We start from the raw sequence: 27007 nt of genomic DNA, 5'->3' as shown, positions 1-27007 counted from the left end.
TATCTGAGTTCCAGAGCTGAGATACTGCACTTCTCTCTGCTTTTCTGGAGCCTGAGTACACACTGAGGATAAGGGCCGCTCCCCTGAATCCACACAACTTCCGGGCTCTGCTCTCTTGTGAGATTTTGATAAGCTCCTTTGCCACCATCCTCCCACTCTTGTCACGAGTGTGCCCTATTCCTGTGACAAAATGCCCTCTGACTTTGAATCTTTGCCTCAATTCAATGTAGGAACCTAGAAAATGGCAAACCCTGGCGATTTCTCCTGTCCTTGCTCAGGTCCTGGGGGTGGCAGGGATTAACCTCCACTCAGGATGGTTTTATCTGGTAGGATTTCCCCAGGCGTTTGCTCGTTCTGCTCACCCTTTCATCTCCCTTCTTTTCAGTTTGTGTCTTCTTTGTATCAAAAAGCATTAATGAGATTCTTGGTGTTGTGTCTACTTGGTCTCTTCCCCCGAAGGGCTTTGGGAGAGTGGAGATGAGGCTGGACACCATTCTCCACTGCACGCAGCTATTTCAAAGAGCTTTTAAAGTTTACGGTACAGGTTGTACTTAATTTCTCGTCTGAGAAATAATTTGCTCCATTATTTTAAGGGGGTGCAGAGGGCTGGCTTTTACTACGCTTTCGTGCATTTCATTAATAATGGTGGGGGAGAGGTTTTTGATCCTGATTATCATTTTTTACCTGGATGTCCGCTCCACGCCTTTGACAGCATTAAACCTGGTGTTCCAATAGGAACTGCAGAGCCTAAAATGTGCAAATAAACCTCAACCGTTACTAAAGGCGAAGAAAGAAGAGCAATGAAAGCCAACACTCAATACCAACTTACGGATAACTGTTGATAACATCCACACTGCATTTTACATTGACAACGCACCCGCGCCTTGGTTCATACTCATTAAGTCTCCGAAGGGGGCGTCTGCGTAAGTCTTGAGTCCCCAGAATCTAAGTCTGCACTTGGCCCAGAATAGGTGCCCAGTAAAGTTCTGAACGAACGACTGTTATATCCACTTTACAGATGGAAAAACTGAAGACCACCATCATTAAGGGCCTTGCCCAAGGCCGCAGAGCTGACGGTGGATGAAAATGGGGCCAGCAGGAAAGCGGGAAGACGGCCTGGAGGACCACGGGCCAGGGACTGGGGCCCGGAGCAGGCTCGCCAGGCTGCCCGGCCCCGCGACGGAGGGTTGGAACTCCGACAGGCTACCGCCGCTGCGCCCACCCAGGCCTCCCTCGCGGTTCCTGCAGCAACAGGAGGCGGTGGCGCAGGCGCGGAGGGCGCAGGGGACAGGCGGAAGGCAATGCGCAGGCGCGGCGTTCCCGTTGCTAGGGCCGCGTCGCGCCCACCTGAGTGGCCGAAGTGAGGTTCGCGAGTCTCTGGGTCCCGACGGGAAGGAGCGAAGCACCCTCTCTGCGCCTGCGCGCTCCGTGCCTGCGACGCAAACCCGGCCTCACCTTTTCCTGCCCGAAGCGAGAGATTATCGCAGTCCTGGTTTCTCCCCCCAGAAGACCCTCTCCCAGTCCTCTGTAGCTCCTGGTAGTGCCCTGACCCCTGCTGCCACCGTCCTTCAGAGAGCAACGGAAGAGCTTCCCGGAGGGCGAGGAAAAGAGGGAAAGTAGCCAGCAATGTCGAACACGTAAGTGATGGGCTCCCAGCCACAGCTATGGGGTGGGCTTCCCCAAGCCAGAAGGTGGCTTGCTTTCTGCTTCTCTTATTTTCTTTTTTCTTTTCTTTTCTCCTCCCCTCGCCTCTCAACTTCCCTCCTCTCTCCCACTTTTTTTCCTTTTAGGAAATTCATATATGCCTCGGGATAGAGTATCTGCTTCTTGTGAGCAAGGAAGATCATACGCGTAGATCTCCCCCTCCCCCACGCATCCCACCACCCCATGGGGATGAGCTCCCGTCTTCCCTATACCCGCCAAGCCCTTAGGGGCTATTGCTGATAAGCCATTTTGTCTGGGGGTTTTTTTGTTAATCTTTCACAGTAGTAAATACGTTGCTTTGTGAAAACACCTAGGTCCTGAAATTTAAGTCTAGAAAGATCTTGGGAAAGCGTTATTGTCATTTGCTTTTCACCACCTCGAGTGGCAGTGATACTGAAAGGAGTGTGTGCCTAGCACTGTGTCGTTTACACAGCACTTGCACAAAGGTACCTCATTTGGTCTTCATAAGAATAATTTCAAACAGGTAGTACAGGGCTGACCCTGTGGACACTGTTCTAACTGCTTCACAGCAACCCTGTAATGTATGGGCTGTTGATACTGTTATTTCCATTTTACAAATGAGGGAACTTGGGTATGAAGAGGTGAAGTAGCTCACACAGCAAGTAAACAGTGCCAAGGCAGGCACTGTAGCTCCAGCCTGCACTGTTGCTATTACACTCCCTATTTTTCTAGGCAAGGAAGTAAGAGCGGAGAGGTTAAAGGCTTGCTAGGGTTTGGGAGTGGGGAAGATCAAGAGTTCTGTTTAAGACCTATTGAGTTGGAAGTGCCCATTGGACATGACATGGAGATGAAATAGCCAGTTAAAATATTCAGATCTTGGGTTCAGGAGCAAGACCCACGTCTGAAATATAAACTTGCTCGCTGTCAGCCTGTGATGGTCTTTGTGAGACATAGAATGAATATTAATAAAGAAGAGGTTTATTATTATCCCAGCCTGGGATCATCCACAGTAAGGCAGGGAGAAGAGGAGACCCAGCAAAGGGATCAAAGACATGATCCGTGAGGAAGAAGCAAATGAAAGAAGTAATAGTGTTTCCAGGAGAAGTAACTTCTTTCTCCTCCGTCAAGTGCTCCTGAGACAAGTTGGGGTAGAACTGAGAACTGACTGTTGATTTGGCAGTGTGGAGTTCAGCAGTGACCTTGACAGGAGCTGATTCAGTGGTGTGATGGGATAGAAAGACTTACTCAAGTGAATATAGGAGGGAGAGAAACTGTAGACGGTGAACATAGCTAACTCTTTAAAGGAGTTTTGCTGCAAAGGAAAGGAAATGTGTTGGCAGCTAGAGGCAGAGCACATGGCTCCAAGACAGAAAACGATAGAATGTTTGTGTGTGGAAGGGAATGGCCCAGAATGATATATGAAGAGGAGGGAGAAGTGGGTGACATCGTTGGTAGTGAGAGGACATGGGATCCAGGGGGTACTGGCCTTAGGTAGGGGAACTCAGCACTTAGCAATGGAACAGGTGGGAAGGCAGCGTCAAGATGCTATTCAGTAGGTAGGTGCCCTGGAGGTGGCCTGGAATGATCATGGTAGATGGAAGATGATGGTGACTGAGGGGCAGTGGTGACAGCATCAGATGAAGTGGGATTCAAAGCCAGGGAGTGTTGGGAGGAGGGAATGCAGATATCTGGAGGTGCAGTGAAAAGAAGGGGTTCCCTTGACCCAACCCCACAGCCAGAGACAGAGGGCTCTGGGGGGGAACAGGAGCCTCTACTGAGAGGGCTTCCGAGCAGAGCCAGGCCTTCCATAGAGCAAGAAGACAGGGGGAGTATTCAGGGAAGAAGATAGCAAACTAGTTAAGATTGGAAGATTCAGAAGGTTTTATCATGTGCAAAATTACGCGGAAGAATTCCCATTTTGCAATATTTTGATTTCCCGTGGACGTGCATAGTATGTCTGAATATGCAAGTGTTTCCCTCCCCAACCCACTCCGTTATAGGAAAACTGCCAAGCTGTAGAATTAACAGTCTGGTCTTTTTAACTGTTACATTCAGTCTTCTCCATCCATAATCCTCCTGACTCCAAAGTCTGTCATATCTCTAAGTCATATGCTCAACTCTGAAACCAATCATATACTTTTAAAAACTGTTAAGTAGTCTTATGGATAAAATGCTACCTTCTGTTTGCAAGGTGCATTTAAAATTCCCGGAACACTTTCACACCTGTTATTCCACCTGTATTAGTCTGTTCTCACACTGGAACAGAGGAAAGAGGTTTAATTGACTAGCAGTTCTGCAGGACTGCGAAGTCCTTAGGAAACTTACAGTCATGATGGAAGGTGAAGTCAAACACGCCCTTCACATGGCAGCAGCAAAGAGAAGTGCAGAGCAAAGCGGGGGGAAAAGCACCTGATAAAACCATCAGATCTTGTGAGAACTCACTATCATGAGAACAGCATGGAGGTAGCTGTCCCCGTAATTCAATTACCTCCCACTGGGTCCCTCTTACAACACGTGGGGATTATGGGAACTACAATTTAAGATGAGATTTGGGTGGGGACACGGCCACACCATATCACCATCCCACAGTAGTCCCTGGAGGTGTCCAGAGTTGGTCTCATCATCCAGGTTTGCCAGTGGAGGAGGCGTAAGCACAAAGAGGTTGAGTGACCTCCAGGGATGAGCTGCTCAGGACACTGGTTTCTATTTTAAATGTAGAGCGCTTTTACCTTTGAAAACCACCTTGCCATATCCGGGGAAAATAAAGACATATGTCCACGCAGAAACTCATGCAGGAATGCTTCTAGCAGCGTTATTCAGAGCAGCAAAAAAGGTGGAGACGACTCAGGTGTCCATGGGTTGACAAATGGATAAACAGAATATAGTGTATCCGTACAAAGGAAACTTGGCAATGAGAAGAAATGAAGTACGAAGTAGGTGACAGTGTGGATGAACTTTGAGGACACCGCACCGAGGGAAAGGAGCTCAGCACTGAAGCCCCCTCTTGTGTGATTCCACTTCTGTGAAATGTACAGAATAGGCAAATAGAGCTGGAAATTAGGTTAGTGGTTGCCAAAGGCGGGGAGGAATGGGGAATGGGGAGTGACTGCTTCACGGGTGTGAGTTTCTTTCCCAGTGATGAAAATGTTCTGGAGTTAGATAATGGTAGTGGTTGCACAACTCTATGCTAAAAACCACTGAATTGTACACTTGAAAAGAGTGAATTCTATGCTGTGTGAATTATCTCACCAATGCTCTTATGAAAAATCATCTTGCTGCCTCTCTTGTCTCATTTGACCTTCATGACTGGGCTCAGGCAGAAGGAGGCTGAAGCTGCAGGGCGAGGAGGTGGGGTGCAAGGCCAGATGGACTGAGCGCAAAGTGGGGGCTCCCCAGGATGGTGTGGCCGAGGCATGGTGTCCAGGTCCCTGGCGGTCCGACACGTGAGGGGGTGTGGTCCCATGGAGAGGCATCGGGACAGCTGGGGAGCAGGAAGCCAGAAGCAGTTTCCAGGGAAGAGGGTCTGGTGGAAAGAGATGACGCCATGTCTCAGCACTGAGGAAAACAGGTAATGAGGCAGGGATCCGTGTGCTTTCAAAGCTGTCAAACATTTTCCTGTCAGCCAGGAATCTTTGCCTGGTCTCTCCAGACAGGGATCCCCAGACAGACTGCAGATGGGGAAGAAAGAAATTGCAGGACCCAGAAGGCTGAAGCTACCAGGACTGTCTTTGGTCAAAAATTCCAGTTATGGGTCAGCTCTGTGAGGCCCTGGAAAAGTCCTGCTTCTCTGACCTGACTGAAGCCAGTGAGGGCTCTGACCCTGAGCGACTGGGCTCCCCTGGGTGGGAGCCCACAGCAGGTCCAGACATCCAGAAAGTCTGACTGTGCTCTGCCCCATCAGGTCGGCCGTGGTTTCCCCTGGTGGAAGCAGGAGCCTCTTCAACCCAAGATCTCTTGCTATTGTTGACTTTGCATCTTTGTGGAGTTCAGGTCACCCCACCTGAACTTCACGGAGGCAGCCTCTTTAGGGTATTGTACAAACTTAATGCTTGTTGGTGTGGCCAATGTTGGAAGTATAAGATGCCTTTTAACTTTTACTGCCTGTTCTGCTCCCATATTTAAAAATTATTACTAGACTTATTTATAGTCCTTAGTCTATTGTTACTGAATTCTTGGCCATATTAAATCTGTATGTATGTCTCAGGAGTCTTCTGTCTTTATAGCCTTTCTTTTCTTATTTTGAGATGGAGTCTCGCACTCTTGCCCAGGCTGGAGTGCAGTGGTGCAGTCTTGGCTCACTGCACCTCCGCCTCCCGGGTTCAAGTGAGTCTCCTGTCTCAGCGTCCCGAGTAGCTGGGATTACAGGTGCACGCCACCATACCCGCTCCTGTCTCAGCGTCCCGAGTAGCTGGGATTACAAGTGCACGCCACCATACCCGGCTAATTTTTGTGTTTTTGGTAGAGACAGGGTTTGCCTCTTTGGACAGGAGCAGATAGTGCCTTCTGCTTGTGCTGATCTGTACACAGCATTTTAGAATTTCCTTTAGCTAGATTTCATGTGGCTCCCACCATGTGAATTCTTAAATATTTAATGTTCTTTATTGGTGCTGTGAATGGGTTTCTTCTTTCATTTTTTTCTCTGCATTAAAGTATTGCAATTTTGCTGTAATTTTTTTTTTTTTTTGGCTTGAGTGCAGTGGTGAGATCTTGGCTCACTGCAACCTCTGCCTCCCGGTTCAAGCAATTCTCCTGTCTCAGCCTCCCAAGTAGCTGGGATTATAGGCGACTGCCACCATGCCCGGCTACTTTTTGTATTTTTAGTAGAGATGGGTTTTTATCATGTTGGCCAGGCTGGTCTAGAACTCCTGACCTCAAGTGATCCACCCACTTCAGCCACCCAGTGCTGGCATTACAGCCGTGAGCCACCACGCCCGTCCTTTGCCATACTAGTTGATGTATTTTTGTTACTGATTTCCTTGGATTTTGCAATCATGCCATTTGTAAGCAATGGTGTTTTAAAAAATGGTTTATATTACTTACGTATCTCCCTTGTCCTTTTTTACTGCTAATTTTGAGGGCATATTTCTAGCGTTTCTCCACTGAAGGTCCATTGGGTCACTGGTTTTTGGCACTTTGAAGAAGTCGTCATTCTTTTTTTCCTGGTGTGTGGGGATGGCGTTTTTAATCAGGCCTGTGTTGCAAGTTACAATTTACTGAGCATCTTCTTGGTATCTATGAAACAAGCTGGGGTTTTTACTGGTCCACTGCTGTCTGGAGTTATGCTTTCCTCTGTGCTGAACTGAAAAGCACTCCCGCAATCACCCCTCCTGGGTTAGAGCAACAATTCTTTTGATCTGGAGCTGTGCTCTGTTTTTTAAGTGGAATTTCAGATCTGAGTTCTAAACAAAATTAGCCTGTAATTTTCCTCTTGAATGTTGTCCTGGCAGGTTTGGGCCCCAAACCCTATTAAGTCCACAAAGCAACTTGAGCATTGCTCTATGTTTTATGCCAACAGTTGTCACACCCGTTAGTATGTTCAGCCCGTGTCTTCACTCAGGCCAGTGAGTGCCTTGGGTTTACTGTCCCTTCTCGGGTCCTGGAAGTCTGGACTTGGAAAACTCACACCGTGCTGAGCTGTGGGTCTTGATCATTGTCCACAGCCAAACCATTTCCTTGATCATCTGTCATCTTTGCTTCTTCCAGCCCCTCCTGCTTGTCTGTTTGAGGTGAGGCAAGCAGAATGTCAGAGGGTCTCAGGAGCTTTGAACTGGCATGAGGTTTTGCTTTTGTTGTTGTTGTTCCTGGTCAATGTACTTGTTTATGAGTCACTAATTCTGCCAGGAGTCAATGTGTGTTCTGTGTGATATGGTTTGGATTTGTGTCCCCACCCAACTCTCCTGTCAAATTGTCATCCCCAATGCTGGAGGCGGGGTCTGGGGGGAGGTGATTGGATCATGGGAGTGGATTTCCCCTTTTGTGCCATTCTCGTGATAGTGAGTTATCAGGATAACTGCTTGTTTAAAAGTGTGTGGCACCTCCCCGCCTTCCTCTTGCTCCTGCTCCTGCCGTGTGAGATGCCTGCTCCCACTTTGCCTCCACCGTGAGTAAAAGCTCCCCGAGTCCACCCCAGACACAGATGCTGCCATGCTTCCTGGACAGCCTATGGAACTGTGAGCCAATTAAACCTCTTTTTTTTATAAATTACCCAGTCTCACTGGGCATGGTGGCTCACGCCTGTAATCCCAGCACTTTGGGAGGCCGAGGTGGGCAGATCACCTGAGGTCGGGAGTTCAAGACCAGCCTGACCAACATGGAGAAACCCTGTCTCTACTAAAAATACAAAATTAGCTGGGCGTGGTGGTGCATGCCTGCCCAGCTACTCGGGAGGCTGAGGCAGGAGAATCACTTGAGCCTGGGAGGCGAAGGTTGCAATGAGCTGAGATCACGCCATTGCACTCCAGCCTGGGCAACAAGAGCGAAACTCCATCTCTAAATAAATAAATTACCCAGTCTCAGGTATTTCTGTATAGCAGTGAGAGAATGGACTAATACACTGTGCCAAGTGGAATTCTAATTTTCTGATAATAACCTTCTTTCTTATAATAAGCTGGTCTGGAAGAGTGCCCTTTCACTAGCAGTATTTTAAATATTGCTGAGTTTTGAGAAATCTGGCATTCGAACATGCTGGGGATGGGATTCTAAAGGCAGAATTCAGTGTCCTGACTCAGTGGGGTGTTGGGGGGAAGAGTTTTGGTTTTTGTGCTCAGTCTGTTTGCTTGTGATGTAACTACCTCTGTGTCACAGGACCCCTCCTTCCTCATCTACTTTCTCCCTGACAAATGGGAAGCGATGAAGTGGTTTAGAGAGTGAACTCTGGAGCCAGACTGCCTACATGTATATCCTGCATTCAAACTGTGTGACTTTGGGCAGTAACTTCTCTTTGCCTCAGTTTTCTCATATGTAAACTGGGCTAATAATTATGCCTACCTCATAGGGTTGTTGTGAGGATTACATGAGTTATTACATGGAAACCACTTAAGACAGTGACTCACAGTATATAAATGTAAGCTATTACCATCGCCATTGTCATCATCATTATCATCATCATCATTATCATCATCATCATCATCATCATCTGAACCCCAAAATCTTGCAGACATCAAGATATGCTTTTACTTTTTGGCCAGAAAGGTGGGAAAAGCACATATAATCAGTGCTTCAGTAAATGATGCTTAGTGTTTAGGGAAGAATGGAGCATGTTTGAGAAATGGCAGATGGTGAGCCTGGGGCAGAGGGTACCTGGAGGGGATACTTAATAATGACCTTAGGAATGTAGAAGAGAGATTCCCAGTCAAACAGGGTGGCTAACCATGGGTACTTATCTCCTCTTCCTCCTGAATTGCCTCCAAAATGGCAATAAAGGATTTTAAAGCTATGAACTCACAAGGACAAAGAAAACATTTGACAAGAGATACCAAGAAAGTGCAGGAGGCCAGGCACAGTGGCTCACGTCTGTAATCCCAACACTTTGGGAGGCCAGGGCAGGTGGGTCACTTGAGGTCAGGAGTTCAAGACCAGCCTGGCCAGTGTGGCAAAACCCCATCTCTACTAAAAATACAAAAATTAGCCTGATGTGGTGGCACACGCCTGTAGTCCCAGCTACTCAGGAGACTGAGGCAGGAGAATTGCTTGAACCCGGGAGGCAGAGGTTGCAGTGAGCCAAGATTGTACCACTGCACTCAGGTCTGGGTGACAGATTGAGACTCTGTCTCAAAAGAAAAAAAGAAAATGTGGGAAAGGGAGAGCAGGCATGGATGAAAGGGAATGGAGGAAGGGCAAAGAATGTGGGACCTGAAAGCCAGCAGATGGGGCTGGGGTGATCAAAAGCCAGCTGTTTCCCTGGGAAGACAGATGGGGGGCATGGTTCTTCTGGGATGGGGCTGAAATTGGAGGACTGCTTGCAGATCTGTATAGGCCACATTTAGGCTGCCAGTCACTTGTACACCCCAGAGAGCAGGTGGCCAAGCCACTAGCCAACCAGGCAGAAGTTGGCACATGCAGCCAACCTGGACTCAGGACGCCAGGCACAGGTAAGCGTGGGAATGAGTGGCTTGGCTGACAGTAAAGAAGAGGTGAGCCCCCTTGATCGACTTGCTTCTCCTTCAGGGGATTAGGGCTGCCCCCCCCACCCATCCCCGTTAGCATAGGGAAAGACCTTACAGAAAGATACTGACATTTTTGGGTTTCTCCTTCATCAGTCATCAGGGCTCTCCACACCCACTTTCTACAGTGAAGCTCCTTCCCAGACACACTGACTTTCCAGTTCACTTTTCAGTCCTGGTTCTTGAACATAAAAGCAGAATCAAAAAATCACCTGAAATTTGGTAAGGGAAGGTGGGAATCTCTACCGTGAATGTATTGGCCCTGGCAGGAAAAGTGGGGACACTCATGAGGGCCTAATAAAGAGACCAGTAACAAAGAGGTGGACATAGTCTAGGGAAACTGGTAAGGGATGGGGCAGTATTCTGGGGCCAGCCAGCCACAACAGAGCCACCACCACCCCAAGGCTTTGGTGGAAGGGCACACCCAGCCTTTGTTGCCTCGCCAGGGTGTGGACAAGAGGGTCATACTCGTCTGCTCTCTGGCTTCCTCTCTGTTCAATCCACTAACTCAACTCACTGGAATGAGGGCAGAGAGCCCAGCTGGTGCATTCCATAGAGCTCAGCCTCCCAGGCCACAGTCTGCACCTCACCTCGCTTCTCTCTCTCTCTCTTTTTTTTTTCTTAAGACAGAGTCTCGCTCTTTCACCAGGCTGGAGTGCAGCAGTACGATTTCGGCTCACTGCAAACTCCACCTCCCAGGTTCAAGTGATTCCCCTGCCTCAGCCTCCCAAGTAACTGGGACTACAGGCGGGCGCCACTACGCCTGGCTAATATTTTTTTGTATTTTAGTAGAGACAGGGTGGCCAGTATGGTCTCAATCTCCTGACCTCATGATCCACCCGCCTCGACCTCCCAAAGTGCTGGGATTACAGGCGTGAGCCACCACGCCCGGCCTACACCTCATTTCTTACACTGTACATTATGGTTCTAAGATTCTTAGTGGTTGCCTTTTGCTGTACTTCATTCATTTTTCACTGCTGTGTGATAGTCCATTGGTGAATTTACTACAATGTATTTATCCACTGTCTTATTGGTGGACATTTGTGTTATCTCCAGGTTTTTACTATTATTTAAAAAATGCAAGTGATCATTCTTGATGCATATTTACAAGTTTCTCTAGGGTATAGTTATTCATTCATAGGATATGCACACATTCAACTTCGTAAGAAAATGCTGCATTACTTTCCAAAGTGGTTGTTCCAATGGATACTTCACCAGCTGTGTACGTGGACAAATCAGTTAACTATTCTGGATATCAACTCTGTCCTCTTTTAAATGTGTATAATAATAGTGGTGTTATGGGCGAAGTGAGGAAAAACTTCATATCATTTAGACAAAATGCTTTTAAAACTATTTATTTGATGATCATAGTGTTGGTACATATTCAGAAATCACAAGGACATCAGAACAGGATATAAATTGTCTAACAAGCCTTTCTACTACATAACGATATTCTTAGCTCACACTTGATGCTGTGTTATATTTTGCAATACCAAAAGCCCGATGTTTATGTTTTACCAAGTGATTTTTATTTACTGTGTCATCTAAATTCCTTATCTTCCCCCAGAATGTATAATAAGATGTGGCATCAGACCCAAGAAGCCCTCGGTGCTTTACTCGATAAAGAACCTCAGAAGATGGTTGAACCACAAAGAAATCAGGTTTTCATCTTTCAAACGTTGGCCACCTTCTACATAAAGTATGTGCAGATCTTTAGAAACCTGGAGAATGTCTACGACCAGATCGTCCATCCCCAGAAACGAATACTGATCAGGAAAGTCCTGGACGGGGTGATGGGCCGCATCCTGGAGCTGAAGAACGAGATGGTGGAGCTGGAACTCACGGAGTTCCATTATTTCGATGATATCCTGCAGGATCTAAAGCTGGCTCCCGTAAGCACTCTGTTGTTTTCTTATTAGTTGCTTTTTGTTATAAATAGGATATGTAGCCCTGTACCCAGTACCCTACAGACTTCCTGTCCATGTTTACTAGTTGGTGTGTGGGAAATCTAAACATTTCCCTTCAATTACACCATGCTGTCGTGGACAAGGATTGGGTTCTCTTTGTTTCTGGTGCAGATGCATCTGCACACTTCTTGGCTGTGTTAGGCACTGCAGTGGCCGTGGTCTTACCTGACACCATGGTGTCTGCACAAGGCTGTTGGAATGCAGTGGGCCAGCCCTTTCATCAGCACCCTTGAAGCACGGACCCTCCCAGCATCCAGTAGCACCACCCGCTCCTCTGTTTCCATGGGAATCTCTCTGTAGCCTGTTGGTCACAGGTTCCCTACTGCCAGGTGGATGCATCTCCTCCTTACTTTGGGACAGTGGTGACCCGGGGGTATGTATGGCTTACATGGCAGTGGGCCTCAGACGTCAAAGGAGAGCTCATGTGCTTGCTCTCCCTCCTTCCCTCTGCCTCTCTTCCCTTCCTTCCCTCTGCCTCTCTTCCCCTCCTTCCCTCTCTCTCTGGAGCCCTCCCTGCTGGCACCTGGCAACCACACCCCCCTCCTGCAAGCATTCGGCCCCTGCTGCCTTCTGACATTCCTGCCGGGCACCGGGCCTCTCTTCTGACTCAGGCTGGCTGGGCTGCCGGGGCCACTGGCCACCTCCCATCAGTGTCATGGTCCTGGGAGCGCACCTTCATTTTGAAAGGAACATTTCCTTGAAGTAAAATCAAAAGGAGAAAGTCTTTAATTTTCTACATGAGTGTTTCATGTTTCTTCTCCTTGAAAATATTTGGGCTTTTATAAAGGTATCTTTCTTTCTGAGATAGGCTTTCCTCACATTATTATTTTATCAGAATGGAATAATGAGAATAACTGAAATGAATGAAGATGTTGACGATTATTCCAAAAGTTTTATGCTTATTGCATTCATCTGTAAGAGCATGGACTGATCACCAGATTTGATCTGGTGCACTTTACTCACTAAAGTGACAATATGAACAATTTAGGATAACTGTGAAACAAATGGTTATTAAATCATGTTCCTAAATTTAATTAATGAAGTAATACATATTCCTAAATTTAACTAATGAAGTAATACATATTCCTAAATTTAACTAATGAAGTAATATTACATTTATTAGTTGAATTTCAAGAACAGGAAGTCACGCCCCTGTTGTTGAGGAATAGTGCATTTAGGGCTGTGTGTGGCAGCCCCTCCACGGCCTTGCCTTTCCTGCCGCATCAGCCAGCCCCTCTGCTCCAGGGACATCATCTTCCTAAAGGCCATGCCACTGTTGCTGTGGGGACGGGGCCACCAAGCACCAAGAGGAGTGACAAACGAGCAGATGGCATCCAGGAGGCCTTCGTGCAGGGGGCGGTCAACAGTGTTTCCTCGCAGTCCTGGAAATAGTGACTGAACCATGTGCTGTCACTGAATCCCACATAGTTGGGATAGGCTGAAGGCACCTTCATTCTTGGCCACATCCCCAGGACTGACAAACACCCAGCTGGGTTCCTGCCCTTGGTTCCATGAGTTCCCCAAATCCTTCCTTAAACTGCCCCTTAGTCCGAAGACTGTTTGTAACCTGCCACGTGGGGAAACTTTCCTAATGGGCCCACCTCATAGAGAGAAATATATGTGGGAAAGAGCCTTTCTCTACCACTGGAAGTTTCCTAGATTCCACTCCATAGGGAATGAGAAGCCTCAAGGTTTCAGGGATGGACATGAAACGCATCATGGACGAAGATGGAGCAACTAATATCTTTCTTTGCTTCTCTTCCATTCTCAGTGACTCTGTGTTCTCATCCTCAAAATCCTAAGTATAATATTTTTTTAGATGGAGTTTTGCTGTTGTTGCCCAGGCTGGAGTGCAATGGTGCAAGCTCAGCTCACTGCAACCTCCACCTCCTGGGTTCAAGCAATTCTCCTGCCTCAGCCTCCCAAGTAGCTGGGATTACAGGTGCGTGCCACCACACCCAGCTAATTTTTGTATTTTTAGTAGAGACAGGGTTTCACCGTGTTGACCAGGCTGGTCTCGAACTCCTGACCTCAGGTGATCCACCTGCTTCAGCCTCCCCAAGTGCTGGGATTACAGGCATGAGCCACCATGCCTGGCCAGCTAACTATAATTTTGTGGTACCAAATGGACCAGATGGAGCTATAAGACAATGAGGTTTTGTCTTCAAAGTTATAAAAGTACCACACTTGAATGTGCTTATTAATAAATAAAAATCACATTAAATCAAAATGTCATCATTCTTCTCCGACTGCCCTCTCTCCTCAGGCCACACCCACCCACTGGACTCTGCTAGTTCACTCTCCAGTCACCCCCAGCCCTCCATGAGCCTCAGAAAGGTTTCGTGTTCAAAAGTCATTGTCACCTCCCAGAAGCCATGGGGATACTGTCCCACCAAGTCCTAAAAATGATACCCTCTTAGGCTTAAACATTTATTTAGGGGAAGGCCTATCCAAAATTCTCTGGGCTGGAGGGAGGTTATGGGAAGTCACACCTGGAATTGGAAAAAAAATAAGGTAGCCAGTTCTGAAGACAAAGACCTTTGCTTCCCTGTCAAAACAGCCAAGCAGGTCTGACAGAAATTCTAGGATAGTGTTTCTCAGTGGGATTGGCCAAGGGCATACCCTTATCCTTAAAGAGTACTTCTGTACTCCTTTTCACTCAATTTGGACTGGTAAATTTTCATCTGACCCCCCGCTAGTTTGAAATATTTGGTAACATGCACAAATGAAGGATAGAAGTTTTTTATATAAAAACCAGTTTCATAATAAAGCAAACTACTTTTGTAAATAATTTTTGCAATGGGGTAATTTTGGTAAAAATAAAACCAAATTATTAGAGAAAAATGTGACCATTTACATACAAATAGTCGATGGTGCTAATGATAAATTATTAGGTTTAGTTCAGAGATCTCTACAGCTTAATACTCTACTACTCCAATTTGAACCATTATTTTAGGTAAAACGAGGTAATATTGTATTTCTTTAAAGAAATCCATTAAGTAATCATTAGTTAATTGAGGCCTAATTGACATGAACTCCTGATGCTTTTCTGTAATGATTAAAGCAAGGGGCATGGTTATGATTTTCTTTTTGACTTTGTGTCTCTTTAGTGAGTTAATTCTCTTCACTCTGCTGGCCTCATTTTTTTCCTTAAATGAAAATGGGAAGTAAAGCAAGCGTCTTTGATGTGCACATCCTTACTGTATATTTTAAATAAAGTTCGAGTCCTGGAATTGTGACAGAAATGCTCTTTTTTTGTTCTTTCTCTTCTCTAGCAACAATTAGATATTCCCATACCCAAGTATTTTTTGAAGGAGAAGTTGGAAGTAATAAAAGGAAGAGAGAAAATTCTTGCTCAGATATTAGCCGACAGCGGAATAGATACATCTGAAATGGTTTGTATATCATTTTAACAAACATTAATCCATAATCTGTGTAACTTCCTTTTTCTGCTGCTCCTAATTGTGTGAGCAACGCTTAGGTTATTTTCAGTTTAAGGAAAGAATAATCCCTCCCTCCTTGTTATACAGTGCATAAGAAGTTGCATAACTTTTGGACATGCTTTTGGTGATATATAATCATTATTTTTCAAGAGCTTAGAAATCGAGATCAAAATGTATGTTTTGCTACTTGTATCAGTATCTGTTGATTATCAACTCAGTCTAATGTTTCATCTCAAATTCATCTAGCTGAAGCTAGAAGCTAAATGTTATTCATGTAAAATAATTAAGTGCTAACATAACTTACTAGGAACTTGAAAGTTACTACACTTTCTAAAAATGTTGATTGGCCTTTTATAACTGCAGGCTGAGTGGATACGGTTTGGCAGTGTCCCCACCCAAATCTCATCTTGAACTATAACTCCTGCAATTCCCATGTGTTGTGGGAGGAACCTGGTGGGAGGAAATTGAATCATGGAGGTGTGTCTTTCCTGTGCCATTCTCGTGATAGTGAGTAAATCTCACAAGAGCTGATGGTTTTATAAAGGGGAGTTTCCCTGCACAAACTCTCTTGTCTGCCACCGTATGACATGTGCCTTTCACCTTCTGCCATGATTGTGAGGCCTTCCCAGCCACATAGAACTGTGAGTCCATTAAACCTCTTTCTTTTGTAAATTGCCCAGTCTCAGGTAAGTCTTTATCAGCAGTGCGAAAACGGACTAATACATTGAGTGACACTTAGATCATCTTGAATGGACTGTCACTGGGGGAAGAATAATCCATAAAGATCCCTCCTGGGAAGCAAGGAGCAAAATCCGTTTAGTTCTGTGCCCTGATACCTCTTTTGTCCCCAGGATTTTTGCAGCTGCATCTTTTTCCTGTTTCCACAGATGTCTTAGTCCTGACTCTCATGACCACGTCTTGGATTCTTGTAATCATCCGCCATGCAGCCTACTGGTGGGGAGTCTTCTTCCCACCCTTTCCACAGGGCACTGTCCTATCTACCTTCTGGCAGGTCTGCCTATACATTTCACTAACTTACTGCCTCGCCCCTCTGGCTGGCCTTCATGGCCTAAGCAGTTAAGGCAGCACTTGTCCATTCAAGCTGGGACACTCCAGGGTGAAAGAGGCACTGTGACTAACTATGCTGAGGCTGCAGCTGCAGGCCAGGATCCCAGGATAAACCAGCACCTGCAGTCTTTCTACAAATAGCCCTCATTGGGTATTGCCAGCCTGGGTGATGGTGTTAAGGAAGATTCCAAGTGTATGCTGAGGATGGCAAGAGAAAAAAGTGCCCTATGTGCCTGCCTCAGAAGACAGGTGAAATGCATGCCCTGTATTTGCCAGCCCAGTGCTGTCTCTCATTTTCCATAGGCATGTTCCATGCTGGATAGAGGACTTGTTCTTCTCCCTTACGTGCCTGCTCATCAAAATGGTCCCCATTCTGCAGAGCCTAGCTTGATACACCATCCTTCAAGAAACCTTTCCTGACATACTGGCTTCGTCCATTTTGTGTTGGTGTAACAGAATACCACAGACTGGGTAATTTAAAGACAACACAAGTTTGTTTTGCTTATGGTTCTGGAGGCTTGGAAGTCCAGTACTGAGGAGTTGCATCTGGTAAGGGTCTTCTTGCAGCGTCATAACATGGCGGAAGGCATCACATAGTAAGAGAGCAGGAAGCGAGGGGGTGAGCTTATCCTTTTAGCAGGAAGCTGTTCCCTGGATAACAGTATTAATTCATTTTGAGGAGAGAGGCCTCATGACCTTATCACCTCTTAAAAGTCCCACATCCCAACACCGTTGCACTGGGGACTAAGTTCCTAGCACACGAACTTTGTGGGACACATTTAAACCGTAGCAGCCATTGAACTCAAGATGACCTCTCCTTCCTGTGCCCCCTGCTCCCAGCTACTGGCCCTTCTTTTACATTATGAATTCCTTGAAGTCCATTCCAAAGCCAACTTACTTGGGGGTCAACTAGCCATCCTTTCACCCCTGGGCTCCTGTGTCTGTGCTTTCTGTCCATGCATGAGTCAGGGCGAAGCACTCACACTGCATTTAGTTCCCCCCAAAGGAATCCCTTTGCACCAAGCAGTGATGAGCACTGCAGAATTACTCAAGATTTTGTGTTGGAAAATGGAGAAAGGAGATTACAATGCTCTCACTACAGTGAAATCCTAAAAATTCCTCTTTGCCATTTTCTGCTCACTGTTCCTCTTCATTTGTTCTCGGTCACAGCAGTCAGGCTTCTTTGTTCCTTCAGCATCCAGCTTTGGCCAGCTCCTATCACCTCCATTGGGTTAAGCAGTTCATCTCCACCCCAGTCTCATTTCACATGTGCCAGGGGCTCAGAAAACCACAAGGACTTCCCTGCTGCTACTTCCCCATGGCCTTTGATGTCTCACAAGACCACTTTCTTTAAGCTGCTTATATACAATATATACCCCAAGAAGAATATTATATATATATACACACACACAATATATAACCCAAGAAGAATTTTGATGCGTGAAAATTATTGTCCATCTCCTACATTAATATCTACTGTGGCCCTCCTTAAATGCTTAAAAATGTTTGACGTGTTGAGTTCCCTACTCAAAATCCCTTAGAATTATTTGATAATGGCCACGACTATTTTCAGAATGACAGCCTGGAATCTCAAGGAAAGAAGTACAATACTAACTCATGTTTGCTGGGTACCATATGTTAAGTTCATCATCTCATTTAATGCCAGAATGATACTCATTCTACTCTGACTTGACAAGTGCATTATTGAAAATGTCTGCTCACTGCAAATTTGAAGCAGTGAGATCTTACTGAAAACAAAACTCAGAGGGATTGTTATGTGAAAGAGCTTCCTCATAAGCAACCATATTCCTCATGCCATGTTGAAGGGTAGTGGGTGGCTTAGTGGAAAGAGGGTCAGTCTGTTCAAATTGGCTCCTTCTCTTACCCACGGGACCTTACATAAGTTGCCTTACTTCTTTGATCTTCAGTTTTCTTCAGTCTTAAGTGGTCATAGTAATACCGGCCTTGGAGTTTGCTCTTGTGAATATGATGAGCATGCATACAAAAAGCGTCTGACATCTACAGGTTCTCAATATATGTGTACCTTTCCTCTCCTTCTCACTCCTTCCTGTGCCCCCGACCCTGGCCTTGTTACACAGAGGAGGGATCATCCTGGCAGCAGTGGCCCTGGTGACAGCACCCCACTCATGAGGCCTCAGCACCTTCACCTTGTCCTGCTGTGGCAACCATTGCTGCCCTCTGAGGCCTGGAAACAGGCTTCACCTATGCTTTGGTGCTTTTCTTTTTAAATGTATTTTTAAATTCTTTTTAGAGACAGAATCTTACTCTATTGCCCAAGACACAGTGCAGTGGCATGATCATAGCTCATTGCAGCCTCCAGTTTCTGGGCTCAGGTGATCCTCTCGCCCCAGCTTCCCAAGTAGCTGGGACTGCAGGAGTGTCCCACCACACTCCACTAATTAAAAAAAATTCTTTTGTGGAGATGGGGTCTCACCCCTTTGCCTAGCCTGGTCTTAAATTCCTGGACTCAAGTAATCCTCCCACCTCGGCATCCCAAAGTGCTGGGATTACAGGTGTGAGCCACTGTGCCTGGCCTCTTTGCTGCTTTTCTCACTCCAGTGATCTGTCCCTTCTGCTTCCATCCATGCATGGACATCCCCCGAGCCAGGCCACGTGAGCCCCTCTTCCCTTGCTGTGGGGCCTCTGGAACAGCACTGGGGCCTCCTGATGAGCCTGCTCAGAGTTCACACAGGCCTCAGCTGCACCCAGAGCTCACAGAAGCCCCGGCATGCACCCAGAGCCCACACAGGCCCCAACATGCACTCGGAGCTCACACAGGCCTCACCTGCACCCGGAGCCCACACAGGCCCCAACATGTACTCGGAGCTCACACAGGCCTCAGCTGCACCCGGAGCCCACACAGGCCCCAGCATGCACCCAGAGCCCACACAGGCCTCACCTGCACCCAGAGCCCACACAGGCCTCACCTGCACCCAGAGCCCACAGAGGCCCCGGCATGTACCCGGAGCCCACACAGGCCCCAGCATGCACCCAAAGCCCACACAGGCCTCACCTGCACCCAAAGCCCACACAGGCCTCACCTGCACCTGGAGCCCACACAGGCCTCACCTGCACCCAAAGCCCACACAGGCCTCACCTGCACCCAGAGCCCGCCCAGGCCTCACCTGCACCCAGATCCCACACAGGCCCCAGCATGCACCTAGAGCCCTTTGTTCTTGTCCCTCTTTCCTCAAAAAATGGCACAGCCCCTCGCTTAACTTTGTCTCCACGTACACCATATGAGATGTCCCAAAACATTTTACTTACCAGCCCTGATTTTTCTGTTTTGCTAGTACTCATCATGTTTGAATGTTTTAAGGTGCAAGTTTATAGACACTGGAAGACTTTTCATATCTAAAATTCAATGCCCCAAAAATGATTTTGTTATCAGTTGTATTCACTGGGTCATTCTGTAATTGATTTTAAGATCAGCATTTTACTTCATGTATATTTTAAATTTTAAAAGCTCATATTAGAGGTATGTTTTCCATTTCTATGTTTCTCCTCTTAAGTTAATGAAATATTGATAGCAATTTCAAGTTTTACTGCATCAATTTTATTGGCATTTTTAGTAGAATTTGCTGCCAACCTAAAATATCATGGAGCTAATTAGTATTTTGTGCAGAAGGATAAAGGAAAGTCATGAGGTCCTTAAATTTGGGATCACTGCATGAGTATGGCATGTTATCGAAATATACATCATTCATTGGAAAAATGAACAGTGTTCAGTGGTTCTCACACTTGTCATCAACCGTGGGGACTCTTAGCAGGATTGTGTTTGAAGTAAGCGTGTGATGTGTCCGGGATCAATTGATGTGGTTAACATGTTCAAACATTGGTTTCTCTTAACTGTTGTTTGCAGAAATTCCCTGTAAAGAGTATGCCTTTCGACCAGGCTGTTAAATTAATCCAGATTGCTGAGAGGGCACGGCAAGGTCGCCTAAGGGCGTTATTCATGAAGCAAATCTATCTGCAAGAATACAGAGCAAAGCAATCCAAGACGCTTGGCAAGAAAGTGACAGATTCCTGGGCTGCTGCACTCTGCATTCAGAAGGTGCAAACCTAGAGCTCCTGGAGTTGGGGGTACAGGGTGTCTTATACACTAAAGATGCATCCCAACTTCGGGGCTGAGCTTCAGAACTCAAACCCCGAATCCTACCCTTATAGAACTGGATTACATTCCAGAAAGATTTATTAACTTACCCTGGGGAAACCATTACCTAAGCTTGGTCATATTTTCAAATTTTTACTCTAAATAGGTATTAAACTCAGGGCATTTTATTCAAATATTGTTAAAGACCATTGGTAATTGTTGAAATGAATGTTGCTGAAATGCAGTGAGGATATAAATCCTTAATGGATTTTTGGAATACATTCACACACAGATATATAATTACAGAAGGGGGAGCAGGCCTTAATAGCTTCCAGAAACATGCAGCAGCCATCACTAATAACCAGTACATCAGTGTCCCTTCTGGAAGGAATCCGTAAGGTTTCCTTTCCTTATCAGATAAGCACCATGGATTTGTGCCCCATTTTTTTTTTTTTTTTCAAGTAGAGGCTAGGGTTACTTACAGGGAAATGCAGCAGATGGCAATGTGATACAAACTAGCATTAGGTTTCAGAGAAAATAAGTATAAGGACATAAAATTAGGCCAGAAGATGAGGACTCTTTGTCCCTAATTTTCCCTGAATAGGAATAGGAGAAGGTGGTAGGGAAGGATGGATAAAAGACTGATTTCTTTCGGGTTTCTGTGGGAATATTTAAAGTTTTAGCATCTGAGTTAAAAGCTTGAGTTGTACAGTTCTTGGAGGTTACTATATTTCCCCACATTACTTTGGAAATTTTTCCTTTAAAACCATGAAGTGCCATCCCTAGATCTAGCCTCATGTTCCTCCTACCTAGAAGTTCCTCTTGAAGAAACCAAGGTAAAGGAATCTCACTAGTAACAATTATAGGTCAGTTCTGTGGTTCATTCTTTTTAATAATTTTTTTGCCTGTGATCACAAAAGAAAAAATATTCTGTCAACACACGCATGGACAACCTAGAGCTTAGGATTAGTTGGCATTTTGAGATGTGCAGTTTATATAGGAGAAACTGCAAACCATGTTTTCTTTATATTTGTGTATATTAAACAAGTAACCATTTATTTGTTTTTAGGTTTGGCGACGTTTCCATCAATGTAAGAAAACTGAAAAACTGAGAGAAGAGGAGATGATCTTCCTGGGTATGGTAAGTTTTTTTAAGAGATAGCATCTGGTTTTCTTAAAGACAGTAGAATATGTGAGACTGTGTCTTCTTTAGAGAGTTTTTGAGGGAAGAAAGGAAAGAAAAATACATGATTTAATGGAATGGAGTCACCCATATGGTACAGAAACCTGCTCAGGGAGATCTGAAGAGATCAGAGTTATATCCATTTACATATTTCTTTGCAAGATGCGGAATGGTATAGATGTGGAAACAGGCTAGGAGCTGTCACAATCTGCTATTCCTGTCTGATGTCAGCAGTGCACACCACTATATTAGTATGGACGGTCATGACAGTAGGTTTGCATTGATACAGCAGGCCTTTTTTTTTTTTTTTTTTTGGTGCTGGTGATTACTGAATCATAGAGTTGGAAAGATGGATTAGTTATCTATTGTCACATAACAATGTTACCACAAACTTAGTAGCTTAAAACACCAATTTGTTGTCTCACAGTTTCTGAGGACCAGGAATCTGGGTACCCCTTAACTAGGTCCTCCGCTCAGGATCTCACAAGGCTGCAGTCAAGGTGTCAGCCAGGGCTGAGGTCTCATCTGAGGATCAACTGTGGAAGGGCCTGCTTCCAAGCTTGTGTGGTTGCTGGCAAGATTCTCTTCCCTGTAGGGCATCAGATCCTGGGCCACAGTTCATGCCAGCTGTTAGCTGGAGGCAGCCCCCAGCTCCATGCCATGTGGGCTTCTCCATATGGCAGCTGCCTTCGTCTAAGCCAGCAGGGAGAGAGGGGCTGCTCAGAATCTTATGCAAATGATCACAGAAGTGGCATCCCATTACCTTCACCCTATCATATTGGTTAGAAGCAAGGTATAGGAGCCACCCACACTCAAGGGGAGGGGATTACATGAGGGAAGAGGACCAGAAGGCAGGGTCACTGGGACCATCTTAGAGTCTGTCTGCTGCTAAAGATTTTTCTGCATGCTTTGCCTCATCGAGTGCATGGCATCTGAGGAAGGCTGACTTGTCCTCTGCCCGAGCCCCTCCTGAAAACAGAACCTCTGCCTCCCACAGGAGCCCATTCTCTTTCATTAAACTGCAGTTGGCCTCCCTGCAGATCCCACTGCCAGGCTGGGCTCTGTCCCCTGCAGTAGCTTGGAATGTGTCCTCTTTCCCTTTCACATGACAATCCCTTCAGCCCTTGGAGGCAGCTGTCAAACCCCCTGAAGCCAGTTCTTTGCAAAGCTCATTATGACCAGAGAAGGGGACCAGTCAGTCCTAGTGGGGCTTTGTTGACCTGCTCAGTTTTCATTAAAGGACATTGTAATTTTAAAAAGAAAAGAAAGCATGTTTGGGACTTGTTCCAGCATTGACCTAAGGTGTGTTCTGGTGAGCTACTTGGCTTGATACCCCCTATCCAGTGCCCAGGTAAAAATGTCGAAACAGGAACATTGATAAACAATGACTCGGTCTTTGAAAATGCTAATAACATACAGAGCCCTGGTGAGACTAATCAAGAAAAGAAGAAAAGAAAATACAAATGTATGACAAATATTATATATATGTATATGTATATTTACAAACACATGACATATATATACACATACATATATATGACATATATGTGGTCATATACGCAGTATACAATGACCACAGGCACTAGCAAGTTAAAAACTATTAGGTGATGTCATGAACAATTATGGTCATAAAATAGAAAATATTGAACAGAGAAAACTGTCTAGGGAAGTATGAATAGCAAAACTGACCAAAGGAGAAAAAACCTAAATAGAACAACCATGCAGCAAATGCTGAAAAGAGCTTCAAAGTGCCTCTGTTAGTTTGGGTCCTGTGAGAGCAGAGGCCATGGTGGAATTAGGCACGCAAGAGACTTAGTAGGAGAATGTCTGTAAGGAATAAAGGGAGGGCGCTAAAGAAGGCAGGAAGAACCCTCAGATCATGACGCAGGTCGGGCGGCTGGGAAGCAGGCACCAAGGAATGAGGGCTGAGAAGGGGGAGTCTCCCCGTGCAGCACAGTGCCCATAAGGAAACTTAAATCGCTTTTAAAAATCCATGCTAACAAAAGAAAAGAGACCCAGTAAGGATGACACTCAGTTTGGGTAAGGACCGAGTGGCAAGTACAATCCCAGGGACTGCCACTGAGGTTTTACTTGCCCACCTTTCTAAGTTCAGTTTGTCTCATTACAAACACACCTTCTTTCCCAGTAGTGCCAACCCTTGGAATTTCTTTGCTCCAAAAAAAAAAGAGGCCAAGAATATGAGCAAAGTATACAATATATAGATATTCATATTAGTATATTTTTAGAATTGTAAGAAATTGGTGCCCAGAAATACTTAAAATATCCCATTATGTATCTTTAGAAGTGATGTTTTAGAGTTTCTACATATTTTGGGAAATGTAAAATATGAACACCATGATTCTATTTTTAAATTTTTGCTTAGTCTTACATCTTTCTGCAATAAACATGTGTTTTATGTCTAAAAAATTACAGATAAAATGCATATTCAAAATTATGTCAGAGGGGGAAAAGACATGAATCATGACTTAAGTAATTTGTAGCTTTTAAAATTGTACCTTAATCAAATAATACTCCAGTTGAAATACGTTTTTCCAATTCTATGTACTTAACAAATATGTACTTCAGGTAAGACAAAAATCGGGATTCTTTTCTTTTCTGTCTATAACAGTAGACACAGTAGAAATGTCAGAGAATAACGTAAGAAGTAAAACAAATACAACATTTTAACCAATGTGAGGATATGGTTTTCTTTCTAATCTTCTTTGTTTTTAGGTTTCAGTGTTAATTTCTAATACTGCCTTCCTCTTCTCACTTTCAGGGAAAATAAATAAAGTGGTCACCACTATGTGGTTGATACTTTAAATCCTTTTGTTCTGTGATCAACCGTAAACCTAACCATTTAAGCCATATTTTAATTAAGTCTTCTTGTATAAATATTCAGTTTTCTTTTGGGGGATTTTAGGATTTAAAATAAATTAAAAGATTTTGCCAGTGGTATTAAGTATAACTAAAATATAATTTAGTTGAATTTTCAGGATATTGCCCTGTAATTTTCATCAGTTTTATAATGGCACGTTCTAAATGACACGGCAAGTTCATTTAGTTTTAGAATAGTTTACATTTTACTCTGGCCCCTCGTCATGCATTGCTCCACCTGCAGTCGTGGCCTCTCCACATGGCCTTTGTTGTTCGCACATAATTATTTTGCTTGAGGAAAGAATTCAAGTCCATGTTCCAGAAACTTGGAACTGCCTAGTTTCCTGGTGGAGGGGTATGGTCTTACCATATCTGTGTTTGTAAACTCTCAAATTGTGATTTCCAAGCTTATGCCCTAAAAAACAGGAAATAACACCAAAAGAGCAGATATGATTTCAAAAATATCTTGATTTTTATCACCTACATTCTTGATTTCTGTTTGATCTTTGTGTTTCAAAAATAAGCCAACATTTGTTTTTGGAAACTGGAACCCCTTGGGACCCAGCCCTGTCCTTTACTTTTTAGTTGTTTAGGTGTGCTGTCAGAATCCAATGGGTCAGCAATTTCTGCAAGTTGTTAAACATTTTTATGATTTAGAAATTCACTGGGTAGAATATTATTCAGCTATAAAAGAGAAGGAAATTCTGACACGTGCTGCAACATGGATGACATTATGCTAAGTGAAATAAGCTAGTCACATAAAGACAAATACTGTATGATTTCACCTATATGCACTATCTAAAGTAGTCAAACCCATGAAGGCAGAAAATAGGTGGTGGTTGCCAGGGGCTGGGGAAGGAGAAAAGGGGAGTTGTTGCTTAATGGATACAGAGTTTCCATTTTCAAGATGAAAAAGTTCTAGACATCTGTTGCACAATAATGTGAATATAGTTAACACTACTTAAAGGCACACTGAAAAATCGTTAGACTGGTATATTTTATATTATGTTCTTTTACCACAATTAAATTTGTTTTAAAAAATTCACTGGCACGTTGAAATGTATACTGAAATGGTTCTGTATAAATCATGGCTCTTACCTAGTGGTCAAAAATACAAAATAAAAATTACATGAGATTCTACTGTAATTTCGTTGAATCTAAGATATCATCAATTGTAAGATGCATCATTATTTTTAGTTGCCATTAAGAAAAAAATGCTGCCAAATAAGCCAAAACACAACCTTGATTGTAATATACATCCATCCCTAATTTCAGATATGCTAAACTATGAAAAATGTGCATCTTAGAATTAGTGAAATGGGGTAAGTGGTGTCTGTCTTATTAGGAGAATATTAACAGTTTTTAAAATTATAATTATTGGCAAGGCGGTGATGAGATGCTCTTTCTTAACACAGGGAGTTAAATGGACTCAGCCTTTCTGAAAGCCAGTTGGCAAGTTGCCACAGGATGGTTAAGATATTTATATTCTTCATCCTTAAGTTACATTTCTGTCTTCAGATAATCACCAAAAATAGAGATGTGTGTGCATAGGAGTTCCTGACAGTGTTCTTTTTAATAGTGAAAAAATTGGAAATAACTTATTTTAGTATTCTTACAGTATGTATCTAGGTAAATAATTACAATGTTAAATAATGTATGATGTCCCTGTATAATGTAGTGATATGCCAGCATTAAAAAGTGTGTTTCTGACTAATTTTGACTACGTGAAAATGCTCAAGGTAAAAATTCAGGATTTAGAATTATACATGTTATGTGTATAATTCTAAAGTATATAGATTTCAACTGACGGGTAAAGACTTCAACTAAGTATATACAGCATCCATGCACATACGAAAGAAAGAAAGAAAATATGCCAAGTCTGAATAAAGCTGATGTTTTAATGTGTGAGCTTTGGGAGATTTCTTTTTTGTTTGTAATCATCACATTTTCTAAAATAGTCAAATTTTACTTCGTTAATTAGAAAAAAACACATATTTAAAAGTAAAAGCAGCTCACCAAAATGTCAGAATAGAAGCAGCCTGACTTCACTCCCCACAACAGAAAATCAAAAACGAATATCCAGCACCAAGATTATCACCATCAATGTCCCATAACTCAAATTTAAGGATGACATGACCTCCAGGGCCACAGAGAAGTAAAAAAAACTCTGAGCCAATAGTAAGAAAATTAGACTTCTATATCCACAGTGCTCCTCCCCACAATCTGCCAGGCACCTCATGTATGGAAAATCTCCCCCAGACTCATGGTTTCTACCCTGGAGAAAGTGAGAGTAAACAACCAGCTTCCCCATCTTGGGTTCCCTTGCAGGAGAACTATCCCTGCCTCAACCTACAGGAAGCATCATGAGTATCGTAGGGATAAAAACCTTTTAGGGCAGCCAGAGACAAAGGGAAAGGCAGGACTAGCAACCCCAGCCCACAAAACTCTTCACTGTATCTTGGCCAAAAGAGATGCAAAGTCAGAATGGCTGTTCAGCAGCACCACACTGTAGAAGGCAGGCTCCACAG

General features: G+C 44.4%; 1 protein-coding gene across 8 annotated transcripts in view; it reads left to right on the top strand.

Annotated features, from left to right (window-relative positions):
* Window positions 1-1415: 1415 nt before the first annotated feature.
* Window positions 1416-27007, top strand: part of DRC11 (dynein regulatory complex subunit 11) — a 165968-nt gene continuing 140376 nt past the window's right edge. For 6 of the 8 annotated variants that reach the window (XM_045367966.3, XM_045367967.3, XM_005574709.5 and 3 more), the window contains exons 1-5: window positions 1416-1637; window positions 11395-11719; window positions 15070-15189; window positions 20189-20380; window positions 21489-21560. In XM_045367966.3, the coding sequence (XP_045223901.2) occupies window positions 1627-1637; window positions 11395-11719; window positions 15070-15189; window positions 20189-20380; window positions 21489-21560 (720 nt within the window). In that variant the 5' untranslated portion in view covers window positions 1416-1626. The remainder of the gene's footprint in view (window positions 1638-11394; window positions 11720-15069; window positions 15190-20188; window positions 20381-21488; window positions 21561-27007) is intronic. The other 2 variants (XM_045367968.3, XM_074010560.1) reach the window with 1 other exon arrangement.

The sequence above is a fragment of the Macaca fascicularis genome, chromosome 12 (genome assembly GCF_037993035.2).
Source record: "Macaca fascicularis isolate 582-1 chromosome 12, T2T-MFA8v1.1".
Classification (NCBI taxonomy): Eukaryota; Metazoa; Chordata; class Mammalia; order Primates; family Cercopithecidae; genus Macaca; species Macaca fascicularis.
This window is presented reverse-complemented; position numbering and strand designations above follow the sequence as displayed.